Source organism: Calliopsis andreniformis, chromosome 6 (genome assembly GCF_051401765.1).
Source record: "Calliopsis andreniformis isolate RMS-2024a chromosome 6, iyCalAndr_principal, whole genome shotgun sequence".
NCBI lineage: Eukaryota > Metazoa > Arthropoda > Insecta > Hymenoptera > Andrenidae > Calliopsis > Calliopsis andreniformis.
Window position 1 is genome coordinate 1,623,677 of NC_135067.1, and position 24,983 is coordinate 1,648,659.

A 24,983-nucleotide genomic window follows, 5' to 3' on the forward strand; every position below is an offset into this window, starting at 1 on the left:
CGTCCTGCCTCGCCAGAATAGCTAGTTTAGAGTAGCTTGCTATGTGCCTTGTTTATGTGTGTGCGTTCAGACCGGACATGGCCAGGCTGGGCTACAGAAAGCCCGAGGGAATGCGATCCAAAGAGGGAAATGCGGTGTGACGACGGCATGTGCGTTCTTCTTCGTCGCAAATGCGACAATATCTTCGACTGCCTCGATGGCAGCGACGAGCGTGGCTGTGGTAAGAGCTTCCATCGACCTTCATACTTACAAGATGTTACACAAAATGTTGAATGTTCTTGAAAATCTGGCTAGACCTAGACCTAGATCTAGAACTATACCTAGACCTACACCTAAATCCAAACCTGAAAAACTTAAACTCAAAAGACCAATTATATATTCGGCAAACTGTCCCTTCAACTTAATGTCCATTTTCCATTATCGAATGCGTGTCGGAGTACCGATGAAAAATGTTCATATACATACAAGATGGATGAAAAATCGTAGTACAACCAATCAACGGGTAATTCTACGTAAAAATAAATAAGGAAACAATTTGGTATTCAGTTTTTTTATCCGAGGCTTTGTTTTCGAAAAAATCGAATTTGAAATTTATTACTTTCATTTTAATTTATTATTTTACAAGTACTGTTGGAAATATCCACCTCGTTGCTACATACATTAATATGCTCGATGAATTATAAATAACTGACCGGACTGTGACGTATTATCATTTTTTAGTTTTTCAAACTTGAAGAACTGTTTGCTTTAGCTGTACAGTGGTGCAAATATTTTTTTTTTATACTTCTTCTTTGACATGTCCTCACAAGTAAAAGTCTAGGGGTGTGAAGTTCACAGATCTTGGAGGCCAGTGTATCTTACCGCCACAATCTATCCAACACGAATACTTTTCATTTAAGAAATTTAAAACTGGTCTCGTGAAACATGTCCGGGTACCGTCGTGTTGAAAAATAATTCTAGTTTTGATATCTAGAGGTACTTCTAACAATGAAGACAACGTATCATACAAAAACTCTAAATATCTGCTTCTATTTAAGCTGTCTGGAAGAAAATTAGATCCTATGATTTGATTATCAATTATATCTGCCCAAACTTTACCTCTCTTAAAAGTGAGTTTCACGATAAATACGAGGATTTCTATCTGATCACCAATGCATATTGTGAACATTGAAAATTCCATCACCTGTAAATTGGACTCGTAGGATCATAAAATACGGGATAAAAACTGCTGATCTGCAACGTAACATTCGAGTAACCACTGACAAACATTCATTTTTGACACGTAGTCCTGTTCCAAAAGATTCTGTACCCGCTTAACGTGGTATGGACGTTAGGTGTGCCATGTACACTCCGAAGAACACTTTCTTCAATGCTGTTGTATAATCGTCGATTACAACCACGATTTTTATGACATGAATACATATTCCATTCGTTTACATATTCCATTCTCTGTATGACTCTCCTATCTGGATATTGGCGATTAGGACATTTTTCTGCATATCTATTTGCAGTAGAAGTATTACCTCTACAAACTCCCAAAGCAAGTAACATATCAACATACACTCGATTAGAATACCATGCCATAACTTAATAATTTGCAATAAACAAAACGAAATGAACTGTTATGCAGTCTGATAAACTATTACTTTTGTTAGACATTGAATTATCTGGGTATTTCCTACAGTATCCTATCATTATCAGTGTTTATAAATACTAGCACAGACAGAGACAACCGGTAATACAATATACGATAAGTAAATTACATTGCGTAATTGAGCAAACTTCAAATTTGATTTTCTTAAAAACAAAACCTCGGATGACAAGATTGCATACCACATTTTTTTCTTATTTTTTTACGTAAAATTACAACTTGCCCGCTTGTACTACGATTTTCCACTCACCCTGTATACATACACCCTGTATGTATAGCCCAAAGGTAACTCCGAGGTGCTGTAAATATATTGATATATTTCAGTCGCTTCAAACACTGTAATTCTCAAATAAATTCAAACGAAAATAAGTGAAAATATTACAAGTTATAGGTACAGAATTAAACTAAAACAAGTTCTCTTTTTTTTAATTAACCAAAAATTAGTAGAGTCCCAGTAGAGTCTCTAGGGATTAGTTTTAAACTTTCCGTTTAAGGGTTACATTTCGTTTTCTTATTTTTTGTTTCTCACGCATCACACACGGTCGTCTTTATCTGACGGCAGAATGCCGCGTAAACGGGACGACAGGTAAAATAGACTTGGCATTTAACATATTAAATACTACACCACAACCTGTAGGAAGTATCAACTGTGTGAAATATTTATCGATAAAATAATTGCTTACATGGATGTATTTGTCCTTTAATAAAACCAAATTCGAGTCTTTTAAAAATTTCGAAGAACCTTTAGATCTTAAAGAGTATTTTCAAATAATCATATTTAGATCATTTAGAAGAGAAAATATTTGAAAAGAACCATATACCGCAAGCAAACCGTTTAGTCAGAAAAAATTGTTAAAGTTTTGGCGTCGGTTTGACTGTGTAGACTCTACACTGTATAATCACGCATACGAGCATGGGCTTATCACTGCTGACAAAATTAACAACCGTGAACTACAATATTAAATGTTATGATAACATATTTACATACCTATTTGATGTTTAAACCTTCTATCTCCTGTTATTTTATCCTATTTTTTGGAATATATTTCATTCAGCACAAATTTAGTCTTAATCGTTACAAATTAACTAATAATGAAAACCCTCTAAATAACATTGGTAGTCAAACATTAACGATCAGATACTGATGTGACTAATAACAAATAGAACTACACCACCCTTAACAGCAGTTTTAAAAATAATAACTTTCATATTGTGCTATATGTACATATACTACACATACACATATAATACTAATAAAGTAGATTTAAACCAATTAAATAGCCAAAAAACTAAAAACTTTAAATAAGATGGCAAGGAAATCAACGGTCGCCTAGCACGTCCCGTGTTTCGTCGATATACATGTATTGAGGAAAACTGATGACCTTGGAAAATGATTGACCGCGCATCAAGCGATGCCACCATTCGAGAGCGGACAAACCTTTTCCGACAATTTCACTACTCCAAATTTAAGTACGGAACGTGTTAGACATACTTTCGGTGTTGTTAAAACGATTTTGATCTTTTGTAGCTCTTTGCACAATTTTCCGAAAATTCCTAACTTGCAGTTGACAGTAACCAGTTACCAATTTTGCGTGTCCTTCTGGAGACATTCTTAAAGAAGGGGAGAACAGTAGAGAAAGTAACCCTGACTTTAACTGGACATCTGCGTTTACAAAGATTCAGATGTTGCGACGGGCCTTACAGAACTCAGATTAGATCAGAACCGTTGTAACATTGGTATCAAAAGGACGTCTAAGCGACCGTTGATTTCCTTCATGCCTTATTTTTTAGTCTACTACAGTGCTTAGTTTCAGTGCTTAGTGATTACTATTTGTTCTATTGAGATCACTAAATTTATGCTGAACAAAATATATTCCAAAAAATAGGATAAAACAACAGGAGATAGAAAGTTTCAACATGGAATAGTTATGTAAATATGTTATCGTTACATTTAATATTGTAGTTCACGGTCGTTAATTTTGCCATGTGATATTGGAAATAAAGGAAAGCTACTCGAATTATACTTATTAGATATTAGATCAATGCGCCTTGTCTGCTTGGGGTACACATACCACTATGCAGGATCTCACGTTCAGTGTAGACGCCGCGCTGTCGCGTAGCAGAGGAGCGGTAGACTCACGCTTCTATGCGTGGACTCTACACTCTACAGTATATGTAGAGTCTACACTCTACACAGTCAAACCGATGTCAAAACTTTAACAATTTTTTATGACTAAACGGTTCGCTTGCGGCATATGGTTCCTTTCAAACATTTTCTCTGCTAAACGATCTAAATACGATTATGTAATAAAAAAAAAAGTAACGTTAATTTTCAATGTCGTAAACCATTTTGCAGGCCGGTTTGTTTACAATGTTGATCGATCCAGAGTTGTAGATTCACTCCCTTCAACCGTGACCATTAATATTTTTTCACCCTATACAAATAAAAAACTAACTGCAAGCAAGATCGAATATATAGGATATTAGAAAAAAGGGTTCAAGTCATAATACACACCGAGAGGAGTAAAAAATGTCTACTCGACATGGGCCTTGATTAATCCTTTCGATAAAAAATCGTCTCAATACTTACGAATATTCGATACTGTGAGTGAGTTTCCCCGCGATGCGATGCGTCGCATTGGAATGCAAATAGAGGAATTGATTTAGAAGTAGGTTCAAAGTTATCAATACCAAATTATTAGACTGTCATCGACAAAAGTTACTACATAAATGCTTTAGTACAAACCATCTTTGTTAAAGTAAGGGTGCTAACACACTATTATCACGTCACGTGAATTCACGTTACATACTATAACAAACCCATAGTGTGAGTGGGGACTTTTTCCTTGCTTTAAACCTATTTTACTACACATGTAACGTGATTTCACTCTTAGACCATACATACTACTAGACACGGCATGTATATAGTACATGTTTAAAAAATCTACGAGCTCGGCTAAACAAAGACAACTGCCCAAGTATGACGTCATACTTAGAGTAGCGTCATACTTAGACGCTACTGGATACTACCGAATCTCGCAATTCACTTAAAGCTACGAACAGTTTGTATGAATCTAGTTTTGAAATAATTATTAATAATGGTGAGAACCTGTTATGTTAAAGACTGCAAAGAGAAGCAAAAGAGTGGTGCGAACATTTGCATATTTCATATTTAATCAAGTCAATATGTTTTCTGAAAGTTAAACATATTCACGCTCTCATTACTGTCGAACAGTAAAACAGTTTAACACGTTCGGAATATCGATGTGTCACTCTTTTGAAATTACAGATATGTCATATTAGCATAGCTTATACATCTTGCTCGTGTGTGACGTCACGTAGATGATTTTATCTTTGGTTAAAGAAAGTTATTTAAACCCGTGTCTATAAGTATACATGGTCTAAGGTCTAAGGTCTAAGGTCTAAGGTCTAAGGCCTAAAGTCTGATGTCATGTCAGCCAATTTGAATGATTATCTTTTGCTCAGTATGACGTCACACTTGGGCAGTTGTCTTTGCCTAGCTGAGCTCGCAGATTTGTCATACACATACTATACATATACATGACGTGTCTAGTAGTACACATATATGGTCTAAGACTTCACGTGAGGTGACAATAATATGTTCGATGTAACTTCCTTTCGTTGCAGTATAAAGTTTACATTTACTAGTTTTACAACTACGCTCACTACTAAACGAAGACTGAAAATTTCTATTACATTTCTATCTATGAAGTAATCTTTATTAATGCTATTCTAATAATCTTATATTGATAACTGTGCGTCGCGGAAAACTCACTTCCGATATTATTGAATATTTGTAGATAACAAAAGTCGATTTTTCATCAAAAGGATTGACATTAAGACTTATGGTGGTTAGACACTTTTTACTCCTCTCGATGAGTATTATAGTCCTTAAAATCTTGAATCCTTCTTTTAACACCCTATACATGAACTTTTTTTTATGTTTTTTGTGTCTAGGATCTATTATCCAAACATATCTCACGTTTTCTGTAACATCCTGTTTACATATAAATCTACAGAATTTATACTTTTTAAATCTCTGACAAGAAGAGAATACAGCTTCTCAGTGTTTTTAATGAGCTTACATGTGGAAAATCTCATGAGAAGATTTATTAGAAAAGACAGAAAATAAATTTAACAAATGTATCAATACTTTTTTCAAGTGAAAAAAAATAAGGCACTTGAAAGTTTGAAAATTAAAAAATTTGACAATAAAAGGTTGTTCGTTTTAAGAAAACAAAAAATAATGCTATCAAACGTAACTTTAATGTTAGGTAAAAACCATAACTATAATTAGGCACTGTAGGTATGTACTTTCCGAATTTCCGAGATTTAATTGTTCAAAGAATAATTTTCTTATATTTCCTCAAAAAACTTTCGCACATTAATGTTATGATAATAATTCTTCAGAATGTCAGTTTAGAATACAGCATGATCAGTTTATTTGGAAACCTTCCGAGTGTTGTCAGCATTTGTTGCAACTGCTATTAGCATTGTAAGTGCTGTCAACACCCATTAGAGAGTTTACCGGATAAACTGATCACCCTGTATTACCTTTAGATATTCCAAAATTAATTATTCCAATAGATAGAAAATTAAAGTAATTACATTTTCTTAAATTTAAAAAAAGTATAATTTCAGTCTTCCAATACCTAACAATAGGTTACAAATTAAATACTTTATTATGTATATGAAAGCACTGTCTTGAAACTTATTTAGTACAGAGGTTCTTCTTGTGAGTAATTTTTACATTATTTCATAATCTTTTCCTGCATATGTTTGACCCTCAACCGTTATCACTCAATTGCTTCATATAACATTTGTTAATTTGTCTGAAAAAATTCGGATATAATATTCTCAAAATCTTTTTAAAAAGAAAATCTGAAAGTCTCGCAGTTAACGCTTTTCTCGTGTGCTTTACACGTGTTCGTCTCGCCAAGGTGTCTGCACACCCGCCGAATGGAATTGCGCAAGTGGTGAATGCTTGCCAGAAAACGAGAGATGCGATGGAACGATTCAGTGTGCTGATGGATCTGACGAGGCTGGATGTGGTAACTATACGACTCTTCCCTTCCCTATCCCCTTATATGGCGAAAAATGGCCTCACCACCCTCCCTGTACTTATAAATACGTTTAGTTTTTCACATTTCCTGAGACTACAGAATTTTATTTGACAAATTTCTACAACGTTCAACTATTTAACGATATTTCATGTTCGACATTGTTTGACTATATTTGACTGCATTCGATAGCATTTGGAAATACTTGTCGGTAATAAATTGTCACTGTACTTGACAGTGTTACTTAATTAGTGTTTAATCGTAGTTTCACAGTGTTTGAAAGACACGAAATGAATAGTTAACAATAGATGTACAACATTCCCAGACAGTTGCCCCACATGTTTCCAATCATCCTAACAACAACAGCACAGGTCACATCCATGCAAGGAACTAACAATTAATTTTTTAGAGTTTGTATACTAAACAGGTAATTTAATTTGAAAATATTTCATGAAAATTCAATATGAAATTCTACCTAAGCATCTGATATTGTTTTCATTTACCTGAATATTATTATCTATAGCAAAAAATGTGTTGGATAAAAATTGAAATGGTTTCGAAGAAATCATAACAGGACATTATTAATTTTTCGTAGGTACATATATTGTAGAAGATACATGAAGGTGAAATATATTTCTTTTTTTGAGTATTATCTCTTTTATGTGAAAAAGGAATTAGTTTTTGAGATATTTTAATATTGCTGACTGATTCTACAACATTAACGTATTTTGACGTGATATGTGGCATTGTTTTCTATAAATTGGTAGAAAGTAATAAAACTAGTGGAATGGTTGACTGTATTCATTTTAGTACTTATTACTACTTTATTAAAAAAAAATACCACATGCCTCCGAAAAAATAGTTAGTGTGGTAACATCATTCAGTAATATTGAAATTAAAACATCTCCAAAAGCAATTATTATCTTTTGACACAAATGGTTCATGGTCCTTTACACAGATTCGATATCAGATGTCAGAAATAAAAAGTTATTTTCCATGCTAAAATTAGACGAAAATTTAGAATAAGAAAATTGCGTTTAAGGCTCCGCTTCTAAAATGCGTGAACATGGTGTTTAACTTCTTGGGACTTATTTTACTGTCGATGTGCATTAACTCTCAGGGCACGAGTGCATCTTCCGAGAGTTACCAGATCAGGTGCAGCGATATCAGTAAAGTGAGTCCTCAAATCAGACACATTTTACGTGTATTAGGCGTTTTCCCAACAACTAATAACTTAAAAACGAAGCCTCAAATGCAATTTACACATTCTTAATGTTCTTCTTATTTTAACATGTAGCATTATTTCTTAACACTTTAAGTACCGGAGACGAAAATTTACGTCTTTCTGCAACCAATAGTTTTGGTGTTAAAATTTCTGGCATTCGTTGTCGAATACCAAGTACAGAATAATTACGTATATCAATTAATATAATAAAAAATACATCTAAATACGATTCCTTTAAAATAAAAGAAACATTTAACATTTGTGTATTTTCTATAACTTCGTATAGACCACGTACAAAAAGTTAATAAAATCAAAATGTAGGCTTTTAGAATGTATTCAATTTATACCTGCCACATTTTTGACTACAGATAAGACTACTCAGAAATTAAGATGATAATATCAGGTGACCCATCTAGTCTACAAATCAAACGCTACGCTTCATGCATCTCTCTAATAACTGGCGATGTTCTTATAATAGCAACATTAAGGCTAACTTTTGACTTTCATCAAAAGTACTCATCCTCATGAATCTGTATACCTTTCTGGGTCATTTTATGAAGCTCATTTCTTTCACTCCTTTTTTTCACATATCATCGCATTCCCTCGTCGAAATATTGCTAGTGTCGTGAATGTTTGTGTTATGCTAGATTTATTGTTATTAAACTTCATCTTAGTGGGAATCTCCAAGCTTTCAATTGTGAACTCAGACTGCACGATGTTCATGCATGCAAATTAGTAATGAATGCAGAATTTCACGCATGCGCGTCGTTCGTGAGTACAAGACCCTTGAGAGCAGTTTTCACTGTCTTTATTAAAATATTATTTTTAACCCATTCGTTGCAAAGTCTTCTTGATACACGTTTTAAGAAATATAAGCAATATTTCTGGTACTTTTAATTTGGGGCATGTTAAGGTTATTTCATAACATGTATAATTCCATCTTCAATTTCAATACTACGTATTTAAGATCCATAATTAATAGGAGTTATAAAAATGATCAAAAAATTATATTTGCTACTGCATGGGTAATTTCGAGATATCTCACCTATATTCTGACTTTCTCTGTGTATCCATAATTTACTCGAAAACTATTCATTGTTAAAATTATTTCCTGCGACATAAGACAACGAAAGGGTTAAAAAAACAAGTTCATAAATGTAGAAAGTACTTCATCCCACTCATAATGAACACGTGAGTATTTCATCGATCGTAAATTCGGCGAGCCAGCATTAAACACAAAGAAGTCCAAGGTGAGGGTGGTACCAGTGTCTTTAGCGTCTCTTTCAGCTCGATCTGAATTCCCTCATGACAGCTTAACATGTGGTAGTATCTCCTAGTATGTACTTTGTTTCATCTACTGTGCACGTGAACGTTAATTGGTATCATATTCTACATTTGTGTTTCACATAAACGAAAAATAAGTGGTAGAAGAGAACAGGGCGTTGTCAAGTCATGTACTAGTGAACATATTATTATATAGTAGACACCGGATATATGATACTGTATAAATGTCATGATTATCTCTTATATGGGGGTTGATAAAACATTTCATGTTTCACGGGATTCTGTAGTCAATGTAGGAAAATGTAAGAAGAATAAGACTGAAAACAAGGATAGTGGCATCATTGGATGGATAACATAAAAGATTTCTTGATAAGAAATAAAACTTCATGGTCGAAGTTACAATGATATCAATGTTAGTCTCATACTTTGTAACTTCGGTCGCATAAGGAATATTTTTAATAGCTTAATATGCTTCAAATTACGTAAGCATTTTTCTGCCTTTTACTAAAAATTTCGCAACTACATTTAAAGTTTTTTACTAATATCTCAAAAATTAAAGCTTATACGGTTATATGCATATATGTAACGTTGTTCAACACCGATTGATGTTCAAAACCGATGAAGTGGCCCTTTTTCAGCCTAGTTATAGTGTTCCTTGTAAAGTAGCTTGTTCGTGTCCTTCTTATGTTATGTTACTTACTATCATTCTCATAGTTCATAAATTAGCCAGAAGACTGTAAATCATGGAAATCTTTACCCCGGATAAGAGATACTCAACGAAGTCACAGATGCATCAATTATCCATAACCTTGCTTTATGCTACCTGAAACGCTTTAATATTACCAAGAAGTGAACTGAAAGGAACGCATCTAGACAGTCGGTAAGGCCATTTTATGTTTCCAACCTCTCCTATCTCGCATCCTTGCACGAGGTTTTCAACGAAGAACCACCTGGACACTTGGAAATACGTTTGTAGTGAACGAATGTCCGGCTGGAATGTTCCGATGCAACGACGGATTGTGCCTGAACAGTAAGAGACGTTGCGACGGTCGGCCGCATTGTTTCGACGGCTCGGACGAGATCAATTGCCGTACGACCACCACTTTTGTCTCTTTTTCTCTACTTCAAACTATTCTGTCTTTATTAAGGCTGACTCGCGGTTCACAATCAAATCGACGCTGATTTAGCTTTTCGATGGTTTCGTTTGTACTGGTGGTACAAACGGAAAGAACAGTAATTCTACATGAAGGGATAAAACGAAAATGTGAAATAAAATTTTTTGATATCATGCTTTGTTTTCGAGAAAATTGAGTTTAAATTTTAACCAAGTTCAAGTGTATCGAAGCACAGTTTTAGACGCTTGAGGGGTAAACGAAGAAAGGGAAATGTTTTTAGCGTACTGTAGAGACAATCAGTGATCAGGCCGAGAGTGTTCCCCTTATCCCGAGTACCTTTCAAACATCAAAACTGTACTTCAGTAGGCTTGTACCCGATTATAATTTAAACTCAATTTTCTCGAAAACGAAGCACAATACCAAAAAAATGTATTCTATGTTTTCGACTTATTTTTTCATGTAGAATCATCCCCTTTCCACTTATACCTCCAGTTCTAGGACACACTGTACATTAGACTTCTCGACGGTTTGTAGGAAATTTGAATACGTCAAAGTTCTAGATCCTCCTCAAAAAATCCAGAAAATTGGAGGAAGATCGAAAGAATAGAAGGTGTTTTACCTTTGTGATTCGTATGTATGTAATACGTGTAATGTATTCGATGTAATGTATTCGTAAGTACGTAATACGGTTCGATTTTCTGCAAAACATTAATAGAAAACAAAGGGAATTTTCATGTCGAAGCTATTCGAGTTAGAAACGGAACAATTACGTTTCGACGTGTACCACGAATCAGCCATCATTTCTCTTCTGTTCTCAGTTCAATCTCTTCTCTACCTCTCTCTCATTTTCTCTTTATCTCTTTGCCTGTTCGTTCGACCCCCATCTATCGCATTCCGCAGTTTTTATCTGCTCCTGCAAGTGACCGTAAATTCTCTCCGATTTTAAGAACTAACGGGGATCCTGATGAATTATTTTTGCCACGAGTCTCGACGTTTCTCCACCGCGGTCGTGTCGAATCTCCCCGCATAACAGAGACTTTAATTGGAAAAAGACGGAAGCTTTGGGCTGTCTTCAACCCCCAAATGTTCCTTCTTTTCCAGGATTATTTGTACTTTCTTTATTCAAAACAGATTACTCTGTGCCCGTACGCATCTGTCTAATTTTTTAAGTGATTCATCGGTTATGCGGGATGCCTAATTATATGTGGCGTTCGAAATAGTATTTAAAATGTTGATTTAATAAAAGAACTCAAGGGAATATTTTACATTGTATTAAATGTATTTTCTGATAGTAATGCTAGTAGTAAACCTTCTTGGTTCATTAAAAAAATGTCGCATTTTTAGAAATTTATTTTGAAAAAACAACATTTTTTAAATAAATGTTCCTATAGTACTAGAAACCTGTATACAGGGTGTAACGTAATAAGTGGGCAATATTTCAGAGACTGATTCAACACTTAAATCGTCGATATCCTGAAAATCTTCAGACATGCGTTAAAAAGCAAAATGTTCATTTTAAGCATCTGTGTAGGTACTCAAATACGAAATAACAGAACACAAAACTCGCAATATTATATAGACGAGGTGAGATTGGTCATATGTTTATATGAACTTTTTTCATTGTTTATAAATATTGAATAAGTTCCTGAAGAATTACCCACTTACACATTACATTACATTCTGTTTGTACACAATTTTTTTTCTAAATCAAATATAGCGATCGAGAGTATATCAAGGCGTGTAGGACTAGGCACTCCACGTGATTTCTATTAAACAGATTCCAAAAACAAAGTTTGAACAGTAAAATATTAAGTAAAATTGTTTATTTTTATTCGACTTTATTTTCTTGAGAAAAAACCTAATATTTCTTCTCTAAAGTGACGCTATTTCGTTATTTTTTAAACGAATAGAAAAATCGTACTATGGGCAAACGAAATTATTTTTCATCAGAGAATGATATTTTTTTTAATCGAGTAAACATTGAAGTATCAAAAGAATCCTGAGTTGAACGATAGAAATTTTAATTTTATTTAATATATCACTACTTAAATTTTATTTTAGGAACCTACTCATTAGAAATCATCTACATGCAAATAAATTCCAAAGAATGTATTAGTGTTTGAATTAATGAAGATGATTTAACGCTAAAGAGAGTATACATTCTTATTTACATGTCTCGCTATAAAACTTATAGTGTGTACAATTATCCTTTGTACATTATAAATGTGTTTTGGGTTTACTAACTTTATCGAATAATAATTGAAGTATGCATTAGGCATTAGAGCAAAAGAAAGCATGTAATCAGTGAAATCTAGTTTGTACACGCCTAGTTTGAAAAAACAGCTCAATTTTTAATTTTCGCTTCATAAGAAACTGTTTCCAAAATGTTACAAACATTTCCTGTATCACTTCTCCATTATGCTTATAATTTTAAATGCTATGTTAAACTTCACTTATAATTGGACATTCTGCACCTACCAGAATACTTTAAACATATTAAAATGAATATCAAGAAAAACTAAAACCATCTCTTTGCTTCTCCCCGTGAATTCTAACCAAATTACCTAAAAATATTCCTTAAACAATTAACCCTTTGAACACAAATAAACAAATTAATTCGTTGTGTGCGAAAGTTTCTCTAATCGTATTTGCGACCCACGCTCGTCGACTCTCATAGATGTTCAAAGAGCAAGACGGTTACCTAACCGCTTATATGCATTTACATTAATCAAAGGGTTAAAAATTAAAGGAAAATGAACGGACAGATGCCCCGAGAGTATAAGTTAGAGAGTGAAAAACGAGGAGAAGCCAGAGAATGGAAATCGATGCATGCGCGGATCGCTTCGGAACCGAGAGCCGCTCAAGCGGCCCTCCGGCTCGCGCGTCGGTCTTCAAGGCGGCAATTAAGAAGCTGTAACTAATGCGAGAGCTCGCTCGGCCAGACGAGCTAGCCGTTAATCTCGTTTCGTCATTGTATCGACCCTGCTCCGTCGTCGAACGTTGACTGCCGTCGCGTCGGCTAGAATACCGACACGACCAAGAGCCGTTCCTCGTGATCGACGCTGTACGATTGAGGCACCATGATCATCTCTGAAGCGAGGCCACGGAAGCTAATCACCCGAGTTTTCAGGAAACGAACCCTGATAGGGGTCTTCGAAATTCTGCAATAATCAACTTGTTAATGAAAAAACAATCAAAATTCTAACTGGTGAACCTGCTGTCAGTGTACAGTGTTTCCTCGCTATAAGGTCACAGGTAACTGGCCACATGCTTATAGCGAGTGTAAAAGTAAATTTTGACGATCTACATTCGATTCGTTCTGTATTTTATCAAAAATAAATAATTTCAAATGTTAAGAAAAATACTGATAACAAAACGCAAATAAGCTATCAGCACATAGGTTGATTCTTGGGAATATGTTCCTGCTACACAGTATGCTCGACAACAGACGTCAAAAATTTAAAAATGTGATTCCACATATTAAAATAGGACAAAAATCAAGAATGGCGAAATTACATTTGAGGGATCGGTTCAAACATTAATTGTTGCAAACACTTGCATTATTTAGCGAAATCAGTAGAATAAATCGCAAATTAGATACAGTAACACATATTTTAGATATTTTCTCATCAATTAATAACTTGAAAACGAAGTATCAAACACAATTTCGTCTATCTTTAGCATGTAGAATTACTCGCTAAATTTTTTAACCCTGTTGTCGAACACTGTGTATGTTTGTTGTGAGTGAATTATAAATGTATAGCGAGGACACACTGCATTCAACAGCATTTCGTTAAAAGTTATCTCTTAAAGAAAAATGATTTTATTTAATATCATTCTCATAAACTTGAAATAATTATTTTCCCCACAGCACATTGTGAAGTAAAAGGACTTTAAAAATTCAATATTAATTCCTAGACGTCATTAAAAATTTTGTAAATAAATGACTTAAATTCAAGAATATATTTATACTTAAGTACTTTGTACTTAAGATATTCAACAGCTAATCATTTAAATGAAATGCCAAACTTGAACCACATTATTTTTTAAAAACGTATTCTTTGACTTATTTGGTACGATTTTGTAAAAACTAGTCAATAAGAAATTTAGAATACATACAAAACAAATATATTGTTTGATAATGAACTGAAATCCTTCATGCATTTCAATATTAAGATTTTCAAGAATTTCAACAGAAAAGTTACACTTTTCTTTTCAAGTACTGATATTCTATTAATTTTTTATATTTGTTTTTAAATCACAATTCTAACTTAAGGTAAGTTGAGAATCCCTGACTCTCTCGACCGACTTCGAACTTGTTTTCCTCAAAAACGAAGGATTTTACGAAAAAATTTATTTCGCACTGTCGACGCAATTTTTTTCACAAAATGACTTTGCTAGAACCGATCACAAAACATTCTATTCACTATATGAGAAACCTATCAAAAAATAAATATCCCCTTCCTGTCTGCAAAGTGGATAAATGCGAAACGTTTGTTGATATAAGATAAATTATGTGAACCCTTCGTTTTTATAAATTTCATTCAGAATTCTCGACCCAGTTGGGGTATTTTCGGGGAAATAATTTGAGAGGTGTAACCAGCAAGAGGCTCCCAGCATGGCTCAACCCTTTTGTAAACGTTATACCGCTTCCATAGCCTCGTTTCTGTTCGCGAGCCTCGTTAAATTAGCTGTTGATCGATTTATCTTGTCGAACAGCCTCGATTTACGCTGTCAAAGATCTATCTTTGTGTGTTTCAGTGTTGGCACCCCCTTAAATCTCAGCGATAATCGATCCATGTGCATTTAATGCACGCGACCGATCAATCTCTGAAGAAGCAGTTGCGAAAAATGATATGATCTCTCTTTTTCTGTCTTTATCTATTTTTCTATTGCTCGATTACTTCTGTATCTGTATGTTTTTTCTTTCTACAACTACACCTTTGTCTCTTCTTTCAGCACAGGTTGCCTGATCTTGATATGTATATATTACATATACGTATTCGTATATATTTCATCTAATTGTACACATATCTTTTTATACTCTGATGTTTTATCATAAACGTAAGTTTCTCGCACAGCGCACGAATCCGTACACGATCCTAGACACCTTCGTATGAACTCGGAAGTTTGTACATAGTTTGTTGCGTACCGCTGTGTTGGTCTGAAAGAATTAACGATTTATTGCCAGATTTCCAAGTTTCCGAATTCTTCTATGAATTTGCGTGTACCATTACCGTACATAAGCATTTGAACAGATTCATATTATTGGAAATGCATGAAATACACTCAAAGTAAAGTTCTCTAATATATTTCTAGCTACAGACCTTGCCTCAGATGATTTTTGTATAAGGTTCACAAGTACTGATGAGAATAACATTTGATATTAGTTAGCATAAATAAACAAGTGTATTTAATTCATTTCCAATAATGTAAAAGTGTCCAAATATTTATGCACAGTAATGTACATGATATAAGGAAAAGTAAAATTTTCGATACTTGTAATTGTATACCAACTTTCAACCACCAACTGTACGCAAAACTCTCATCCTACCTTTCTCTCTTTCTTTTTCTCACTCTCTTTCTCTTTCTCTTTCTCTTTGTTTCTCCATGTCTCTCGTATGGTACCATAGTCTTAGATTTATGAGGCATCGCCTTTTGCCTAGACCTTTACATCTGATAACGTTTAAACGTTCGCGTAGCTTTTGGGGAAGTAACCGTTACACACCTGTGTGTCTGCTCTACCTCCTCCCTAGAGAGGGGGACGTAGTTTCACCGAAGTTATCGTGATTGCATTGTAGAATTTTCGTACTCAATACTCTCTTCTAATATAGCCTGCGTCTCTCTTTATTGGAATACCAACTGGAATATCATGCCAAAGCCTTTGGCGTAATATTCGTTATCGACTCGATCCTACCGCGATTAACGCGGAAATTGACGTGGACAAATAATCATAATGAATTGCATCCTCCTTTTGCCAGTGAACAGAACGTTTATTTCTCTATCTGCCCTTTATCCTAACAGGTTCTTCCCCAGTAACAATCTAATGAACCTAACTCATAGAGTCTCCATAGAGTCGAAAAGTTGCCAATCTTCTTTATATTATCAATTAGTTTTTAGAACAGAATCTCAGTAATCTTGCCCATATTTAAATTATAACATCTCATAACTAATAGTACTAATGTAAGTTGATCCATATGAAGTATTATATTCTTAAACAGAATCATTACATATTTCATCAAAATAAGTTCTACTTAATATTATGCACCGTTCTCAACACCTAACTAATTTTGTTATTCCAAATTTATAACCATGATATACTATAGTATTCAAAAACTCTATAAGTTTTGTTTTCTTCATCTATAATATCAAAAAATTCAATAGATACAAACTTTTGACTTATCATGTGTTATCCAGTACAAAAGGTCTCCCTCATTTTAACATAACAAAATTTTAAAAACTTCTGCTAAAGTGGAAAACTGAAGATTACCTTCAAAATTTTTAATGTAGGTGCATATTGTAAGATACCTACAATGCAACTATTACATTACAGAATTCTCTCATTGTCAGTTTAGCATATACATTTAGCATAGATATGTTAACATTAAGACATTATTATTCCAAAGCACAGGCAAATCGTTCACTTTGCTATAGCAGACTCTTTAAGATATTGAAAACTATATTTGTTATGCTCTGTACATTCTTTGGAAATTACGACTCATTCTAGTATTGCAAAATAAAATCAAAATGTTTATTAATATAAAAACCTCCAGTAGTAGCATTTTAATCTATTGCGACGTTCAAGATATACTTTATTCAAATAATTATTCGAATATGATACACTATATTTAAACATTTATGAACTAAAATGAATCACCCTGTATAGATCGTACAAAAAAGGATAAAGTGAAGTTTCCAAAAACAACAAGAGACATCAAAGGAAAAAATGTTAGATTAGTGTCCACATTCCTTGCAATAGCTGTCCATCTACTTGTGCCACGTTAATTTCAGTAACAAGTCGAAACGAATAAGAAAAGATATCGTTCCATTGGTATTCCAAAGTAATCATACTAACAGTTTCATGTCGGGTCACAGTATGGCATGTTTGCAGGACACCTAATGTCTGAAATTCACCACCGGATCCGTGTACACGTGCGCTTTAGCCGCGTTTACTTAAAGAAACGCAGCATGATATCCAGCAGTGTGTACGCCATTTCGTTTGACGAGTCAACTAGAACAGTTTGTCCTCTTCCATTTCTCGCGAGGCAGCCTATCGAACGCTTAATTACTATTATCATGGGTTTAATTTCCTGTTCTCCAGTTTCATTCCTCGTTTTTTTCATTCCTAGTCTCCTCCTGGTCTTTGCAACAATTATAGCTGTTCTTCTCCGAGAGAAATGGACGAAGGGGTCTCTGGGAAGCGCGCACACTGCTCGATCCTTTGGTCTTCTATCGAACACTGGAATTTCTGAAGTCTCATTTTTTCGCACTCTAATGTCTGATGTACCTTTTTCAGAGTGCCCCCCTGGCGAACAACCTTGTGACAATGGAATCTGCATCAACAAAAACTTCTTCTGTGACAACAATGTCGATTGTCTCGACGGCAGCGACGAACGCAACTGCCGTAAGACTGTCTTCTATCTTGCACGATACTTGACCAGTTTTTTGATTGTCTAATTTTCTGTAGAAGCTGACTTGATGAGCTCACTAACTCTTAAATAGAGTCTCTGTTTGAACACGGTGAAAACTGACTCTGAAATAAAAATTCGTAGCAAAGTGTACACATAATTCAGAGTTAAACCAGAGCCAGAAATTGAGAAGGTTGCAGAAAAGTTGTAAAGCCTGTTGTACAAAGTACTCAAATACAAATGGAGGACACTTTAGAAAGCAATTTTAGATATCAAAATAAGATGAAAATTAAGACTAAAAATATTGCGATTGAGCTTTTGTTTATTAATTACGAGTCTTTAAAAATTGATAGAACCCAACTGAAACACGGCAAATTGAGTGTTAGTATTGTTATGACAAAACGTATGACAGGAGTCAGTCCATAGAAAACAGTAATTATTATAGCCACGGGTCGAGAGTCGTAAAATCTCGTTGCAATTGTTTGAAACGCATATCCGTTTTCACATCAGTAGCTACACATAAATAATAATCACTGCTTTGAACACTTCCAATTAATAAACAATGACTAAAATACAACTTTTATAATTCTTGTTGTTCATTATTTTGATATTTAGAATCTACTCAAATGTTTCTTCCTTAAATATTTCGACACTGATTTTGATTACGGTTCCATCACTTTTTTAGCATATGTGTTCTGAAACAGTTCTATCTCGGTTTTGTTGAACCCATCTGTACTACTTCATACCGTGAGTTCACGTTCTTCTTTATTTGACCTCAAAATTCTAGAGTCGAGACTACTTTTCCATTTGTTTATAAACTAATACGTTTTTTGTCACTAAAATGTGATTATTCTTTATTACACTCGTATAAAAAGAACCAAACTGAAATACGCAATGATCGTATTTTCTATGATATGTAGAATTACTCCTTCTAAGTGACAGATGTCACTGTTAAGGAATAATTCTACATATCAAAATAATTATTAATTATTGCAAAAGAACTTATTCTACTGCCGGCACGTATTAGGCGGGTCAGACATAACGAAGTCAGTAGAGTAGGTTTCAAGCAGATATGCAAGGTGTTACAGAACTGATGGTACAAGCAGAAAGGAGACAATTCCACGTGCAAAAATACGATGAAAATATGAAAATACGATTCTGTAATATTCTACTTTGTTTTCGAGAAAATTAACTTTGAATTTTAATCGAATACAAGTGTATCAAAATACAGTTTTAAATACTTGAGGGTAAACGGAGAAAGAGGATTGCTTCTAGCTTTCTGAAGAGATAATCAGTGGTGAAATCGAGAGTACTCCCCTTACGCCGTGTACCCTTCAAGCACCTAAAACTGTACTTCCGTACGTTTGTACCCGATCATGATTTAAACTCAATTTTCTCAAAAACAAAGCAAAATATCAAAAAAAATTATTCAATATTTTCGACTTATTCTTTGTACCACTACCTACCAGTTCTAGAGTACCCTATATTTCACTGGTACTTTAGGCATTTTCTCGACAATTAATAACTGGGAAATGAAGGCTGAAACGCAATTTCGTCTATCTTCATTGTCTTCATATTTTAGCATGTAAAATCACCTCTTAAGTGTTTAATACTTTTCATCGAACAATCTTTACAACAGCAATAAATTATGGATTCCGGGATCGTTTTAAATTAATAACTTATTTTTGTGTATAGAATCGATTTAAAAGCTGTTTTGAATCATTATAGAATCGATGCAGAACTGTTTTAGAGACGATATAAAAAGGCTGTGGAATCGTAACTGGAATCGATATCGGTTACAATCTTTTTCACCTATAAATCGTAACTATTCTAAGAATCAGAACTATTATCGTATCCGTTTGCAAGCACTATCCAGAACTTTCAAAACTTTTATTTAATTAAACTTAACTTTTGTTTAAACTAAAACAGATTGGTACTTAAATATCCAAGTAAATTAATTATTATTAGAACAAACTTCAACATTTTACGAATTAGCTTACATTCAGGCTACTTAAATTAAAATAATAATTTAAATTTCTTTAATTTATTTAAAAGTAGAGTTATTCGAACATTTTGAAACATCAGAATAAGATTACTCTATTACGTAGGATTTGAACTTATGCTCAATACTTAACTAATTCCAAGCGCTTTACAGTACTCTGTTCCTAAAATACATACAGAATTGGTAAGGTTGCATTTAAAAAGAATGTGGATCGATAGTTATAGTAGATAGAATCGCCTGATTTCACACGCATCTTCAGGTATAGCGTATTATTGGCCACACTAATCATAACTACTAACTAAACCGATGTATCTCCCATGTATAAAAAGTTACTACTGTGTCAAAATAGATCTCAGGTACAACCTTACTAGCTCTGCATAGTAGATGTAACAAATAACTAAACTTACTAGATGCCGATTATGATAAGGGTTCACATATTTATAGAATAGCCAAAAATATAATAAAATATGATAATTTTAAAAACTGAAAAATATATTTTTGTACGGATTTTTGAAATTTTTATTTGATTAAAAGAGTAAATGAAATATTGTAACAATTATAAGAGAAATAAAAACAAGGAGCAGCAGTTTATAAGAGAGATCTATAAAAAAATCATTGTCTTTTAACACTATCTTTCTTAAATTTTTATTTTTATCTTTCTTAATTTCTTAAATTTCTTAAATCTTTAAAAAACAATTGAGCAATAGGATATATATATTTGATCTGTCTAAGATTCTAAAAATCTTTTTATATAATTAAATACGTATATTATAAAATATATAATTCAAAAAAATATATTCTGACATTTAAACCTTCATACTAGTACTAGATATTTTAAAAAATATGTTTTTTACTCCTAACCTTGAGAGCCATTTTCACCCCCGATACAGAAACATTCACTAATAAAAAATACGTTTTGAATATTTTTGGTTACTCTACAATTTTTCAACGTTTCATTAGAACGGAATCTGACACCTAAGCGATGTCCCTTGTGGGTCCTCCTTTCTGCCCAACATCTAATCCTAACACTTTCTATATACCTTTCTTCTAACATGGAACTATTCAAATTTCAGCTGAAACTGGAGAAAAGGTCACGACCGCACCAGTAATATGTCGTCATGACGAGTTCACTTGCCGCGATGGAAGCTGCATACCTCATTCTGCCGTCTGTGATGGAATAAGACATTGTCCTTCCGACGAAGACGAGGCTAATTGTCCTCGAGGTAAGACGACACTCGTGTACAGATACGAAGTAGCTATAACCGTGTCTTCGACGCCACGTAGAAATACGTAGCCAGGCCCAAAGTGCTCAATCATATCACTGAAGACAGTCTGTGAACGTGAAGGCACGTTTGACCACATCGCGTCAGTTTCTACTACCTGTAAATACGCTCCACTCGACCTTGCACATCTGATCTAGTAGACCACGCAACGCACCAGGTGCATACGCAATGTTTGGCCGTGACACGTGCGTGTACACCGCCTACTAGAGGCAACGAACTGTATCGCACCAAATTTTTGTACGTGCACTGATTCAGACTGCACTTCAGGCTGTCAGCAGGTGGTCAGCAATCCATTGAAGATTTGAATGAGCACAAGCTGTCATTGGCACCATCATCTGGTGTCTGACAAGCAAAACCCAAATTGTGCTATCACATTGACGAAAATTGTTCGCAAAAATCCGCGAACAAAGTATTCACAATGAAGCTAGTGAACAACTTGCGAGCAGTATACAAACGCTTGAGCAGAATTGTATGTTTGCCATTCTTCGGGTGCAATTCGCTGCTTACTTTGTTCATACACGTAGGATCAGTAAATCAAGGCAAATTAGTTCAAAGTTTTTTATAATAATATGTCAACAAATAACTAACTTTTCCATTCGGTACTGGACACTCGTCATTTATATCACACTCGACGATTACTCTCCCAGTGATCCAACAAGTCTACAGATACATATTCTAATACACTCATATGTATACTATCATATACATATTATATAAGGTGTTTCCAAACATATGAAGCATTTTCGGAGAATACATTCTAAATACGAAAACAACGGAAAAAGCTTATTTTCGTATGTCTGAAAACATTTAGTGTTTTAGTTATACATTAAATATTTGATTTTGCATAAAATGCTGGCCTAGAACCCGTAAGAAATAACGAAAACGTGGGACACTTAGAAGATAGTTTCTAAGACACAAAGACAATGAAAAAGTTCAAATACACATATGTCCGAAAACGAACACTGTTTTGATTACACACTTTTTCATATAACGTAAAACATTAGCCCATTAATTGCCTGGACGATGTGTTACCGCCTTTGAGGTCCTATTAACACTTTAACGGTCGACTAGTTCTACGTAGAACTTCCACCAGGGGCCGGCTAGTTCTAAGGGTAATTTTTACTGTAACAACTAACAATCACATGATTTTAAGGTCACCGACCACTAAAGTGTTAAGTCCAATGATATTTCGTACTTCTAAATGAATGACGCGGTCATGGATCTTAAAGAAATTATCATATTATACCGACAATACGTAGTATAAAATACCGTATAACTAATAAAACTAAGCATTTCCAAACATATGTACACATGAAGTCTTTTCATTGTATACATACCCTCCAAAAATGTCCCACATATTTGGAAAGACCTTGTATACGTGTATACGTCGATGTCAATTTTAAAATCTCTGAACAAGATTTGTTGTTCGAATTAATTGCATATTTAATAATAAAAGCAAATAATGCTGAAAAAAATTTCCTAGTTACAGGTGGAAAATGCAAACTGAAACTTGACTGCAAACTAATCGCTAGTATAATATTAAGTATCTCCTACATAATAAGACTTGGCTCGAAACTTGACCATTTCGACTCGTCCTGCCTCATATTCGATCTTCGAAAAGGTAGAGACATTTGAAATGATTCTAAGTGATTCCAAATCCATCATTCGCCGTGAGGTATACCTCGAAGTAAGTCTCATCGTGTAGAAGATACTTAATAATAGATCCACATACGTTCTGAGCTCAGGTCCTCTGACGTGTCCCTTCCGTTTACTACCGAGTTAATTACTCGTGATAATGTCCACACTACCAAACTTGATTCGCAAACTGCTCAAGAACTGCTCACAAACATATTTAAAGATTCTTTCTTAATCTTAAGTTTGAAACATTAGCAAATTAAAGCTTCTCAAAATGTGCATATCTATCTCGTACCTGCTATCAGTCTGATGTATACGATAAATCACTTGCAGAGAGTGCACATAAAGCCATCTAGATTCTTTAGACAGAGACTGTGAAACCCAGATACCCAATAGTAAGTAATTCCTCCCATCCAGGATTAACCCCAAGGGCAAGAGGACCCAAAGAAACACCAAAAAAACAGGCTCACCCGCAAGCAAGCTGGTTCAGTTTCGGTTACTTCTAGGTATAAACGCGTCGGATAGAACCTCCTCAAGGAGGCATCCGGATACCCTGGTGGGGCTAACCCACAAGAACCAGGCTAGCAAGAGTTACAATCCGGATTCTCAGCCATCAACTAATCAGAGCACGCAGAGGAGTTGTGCTCCAGATGATTTTGTTTGTGCTGATGGCACTTGCATCCCTGAAACTCACCACTGCGACCATTTCTACGATTGCCGCGACTTTACCGACGAACAGTATTGCTTCGGTTAGATCACTTGTAAACCTTGAAGATCTGCTGGCGTCTTTCCACATCATTCCTACTTTAATTCAATTCCCGTGTCTATTAAGTTTTGCCCATTTCTTCACATTGAATCTTGCTCATTTTCTATGTTAATATTTATACCATCAATAATATTTCACAATTTTTCATAGAACACCCTTCTCAATTCTTCAGACAGTTGACCTAGACATGATAATCGATATGTCTTATTACGTTGCATTGTAAAAAATTTATAAAGTAGTTTGTTGATCCTTGGCTTTTTTTAATAGGTAGACGCCACAGATTCTTTAGGATCTGCATTTGTCTTCTCTCAGTCTGTGTCTTAGCAGCCGAATAGATGGTGTATAGGTTGTTCGAGTAGAGAGTTGAATACTCATCACAGTCATACTCATGAAACATAGTGCATCCAATGCTTGACGTGACCAATTGAATCTTTATTGCTAGAAGTTTGACATAAACTTTGTTATAGCATGAAACCAGTAGTTTTTAACTTGTAGATATAAAAAGGAAGGATATCTTGAAGAAATTTGTCATGTAAAGTAATTTTTTGAAAATCTTGCGAATATCCTTCTTTTCAATAAATTTGCATTGAATATGTTTTTAAGTGTTGTAGACCATAGCATAGGAATTTCTAGTTAGTACCGTATATGTATGTATATGTAAAAAACAATTTAAGAAATTTTGGAGTTGTAATCTGTATTGGAATTTATTGAACGTGAATTCTTTATTCATTTTTTGTATGTGTTAATTTCTGTATAATTTATTTTGGTGATATTAGTTCTAGGTATTCCGGTGACTCATATTTTACTCAAATCCTTGAATTATTGTAACAGTAGATCCTTTCATTTCTTCTATGACTTATACATATGTATACCTTGTTCACGTTTTTAACGAATATAAAGTGATTCCATATACGTATCAAACAAATTCGTCTAATACAATCTGCCATATTCTTGTAGGATGTAGAAAGGATGAATTCCAATGTTCAAATGGTGATTGCATCAGGGCTGACCAGAAATGCAATCGTGTCATAGATTGTGCAGATGGATCTGATGAGTCTGAAGAATGTGGTAAGAGTCTATTTGAAATCATTTTACTTTACATATTATATATAAATATTTAAAAAATGTAAATATGTATTATTTACATTTATTTTGCTAGATCGACATGTTCCTCATCCTATGCCTGGTCGTTGTCCAGCCGGTTACATCATGTGTAAAATTGAGAAAAACTGTGTTCCTCAGTCATCCCTTTGCAACGGAATTCCAGAATGCAGAGACAAATCAGACGAAGAAAATTGCGGTAGGACAATAAA

At 34.3% G+C, this 24,983-nt stretch overlaps 1 protein-coding gene across 1 annotated transcript in view; it reads left to right on the forward strand.

Moving 5' to 3' along the window:
- The window catches only part of LOC143181108 (uncharacterized), a 218,100-nt gene that overhangs the window by 192,946 nt on the left and 171 nt on the right, over positions 1–24,983 (forward strand). The window contains exons 14-17 of the mRNA XM_076381338.1: positions 17,873–17,980; positions 21,060–21,209; positions 24,628–24,738; positions 24,830–24,970. Of these exons, the coding sequence (XP_076237453.1) occupies positions 17,873–17,980; positions 21,060–21,209; positions 24,628–24,738; positions 24,830–24,970 (510 nt within the window). The remainder of the gene's footprint in view (positions 1–17,872; positions 17,981–21,059; positions 21,210–24,627; positions 24,739–24,829; positions 24,971–24,983) is intronic.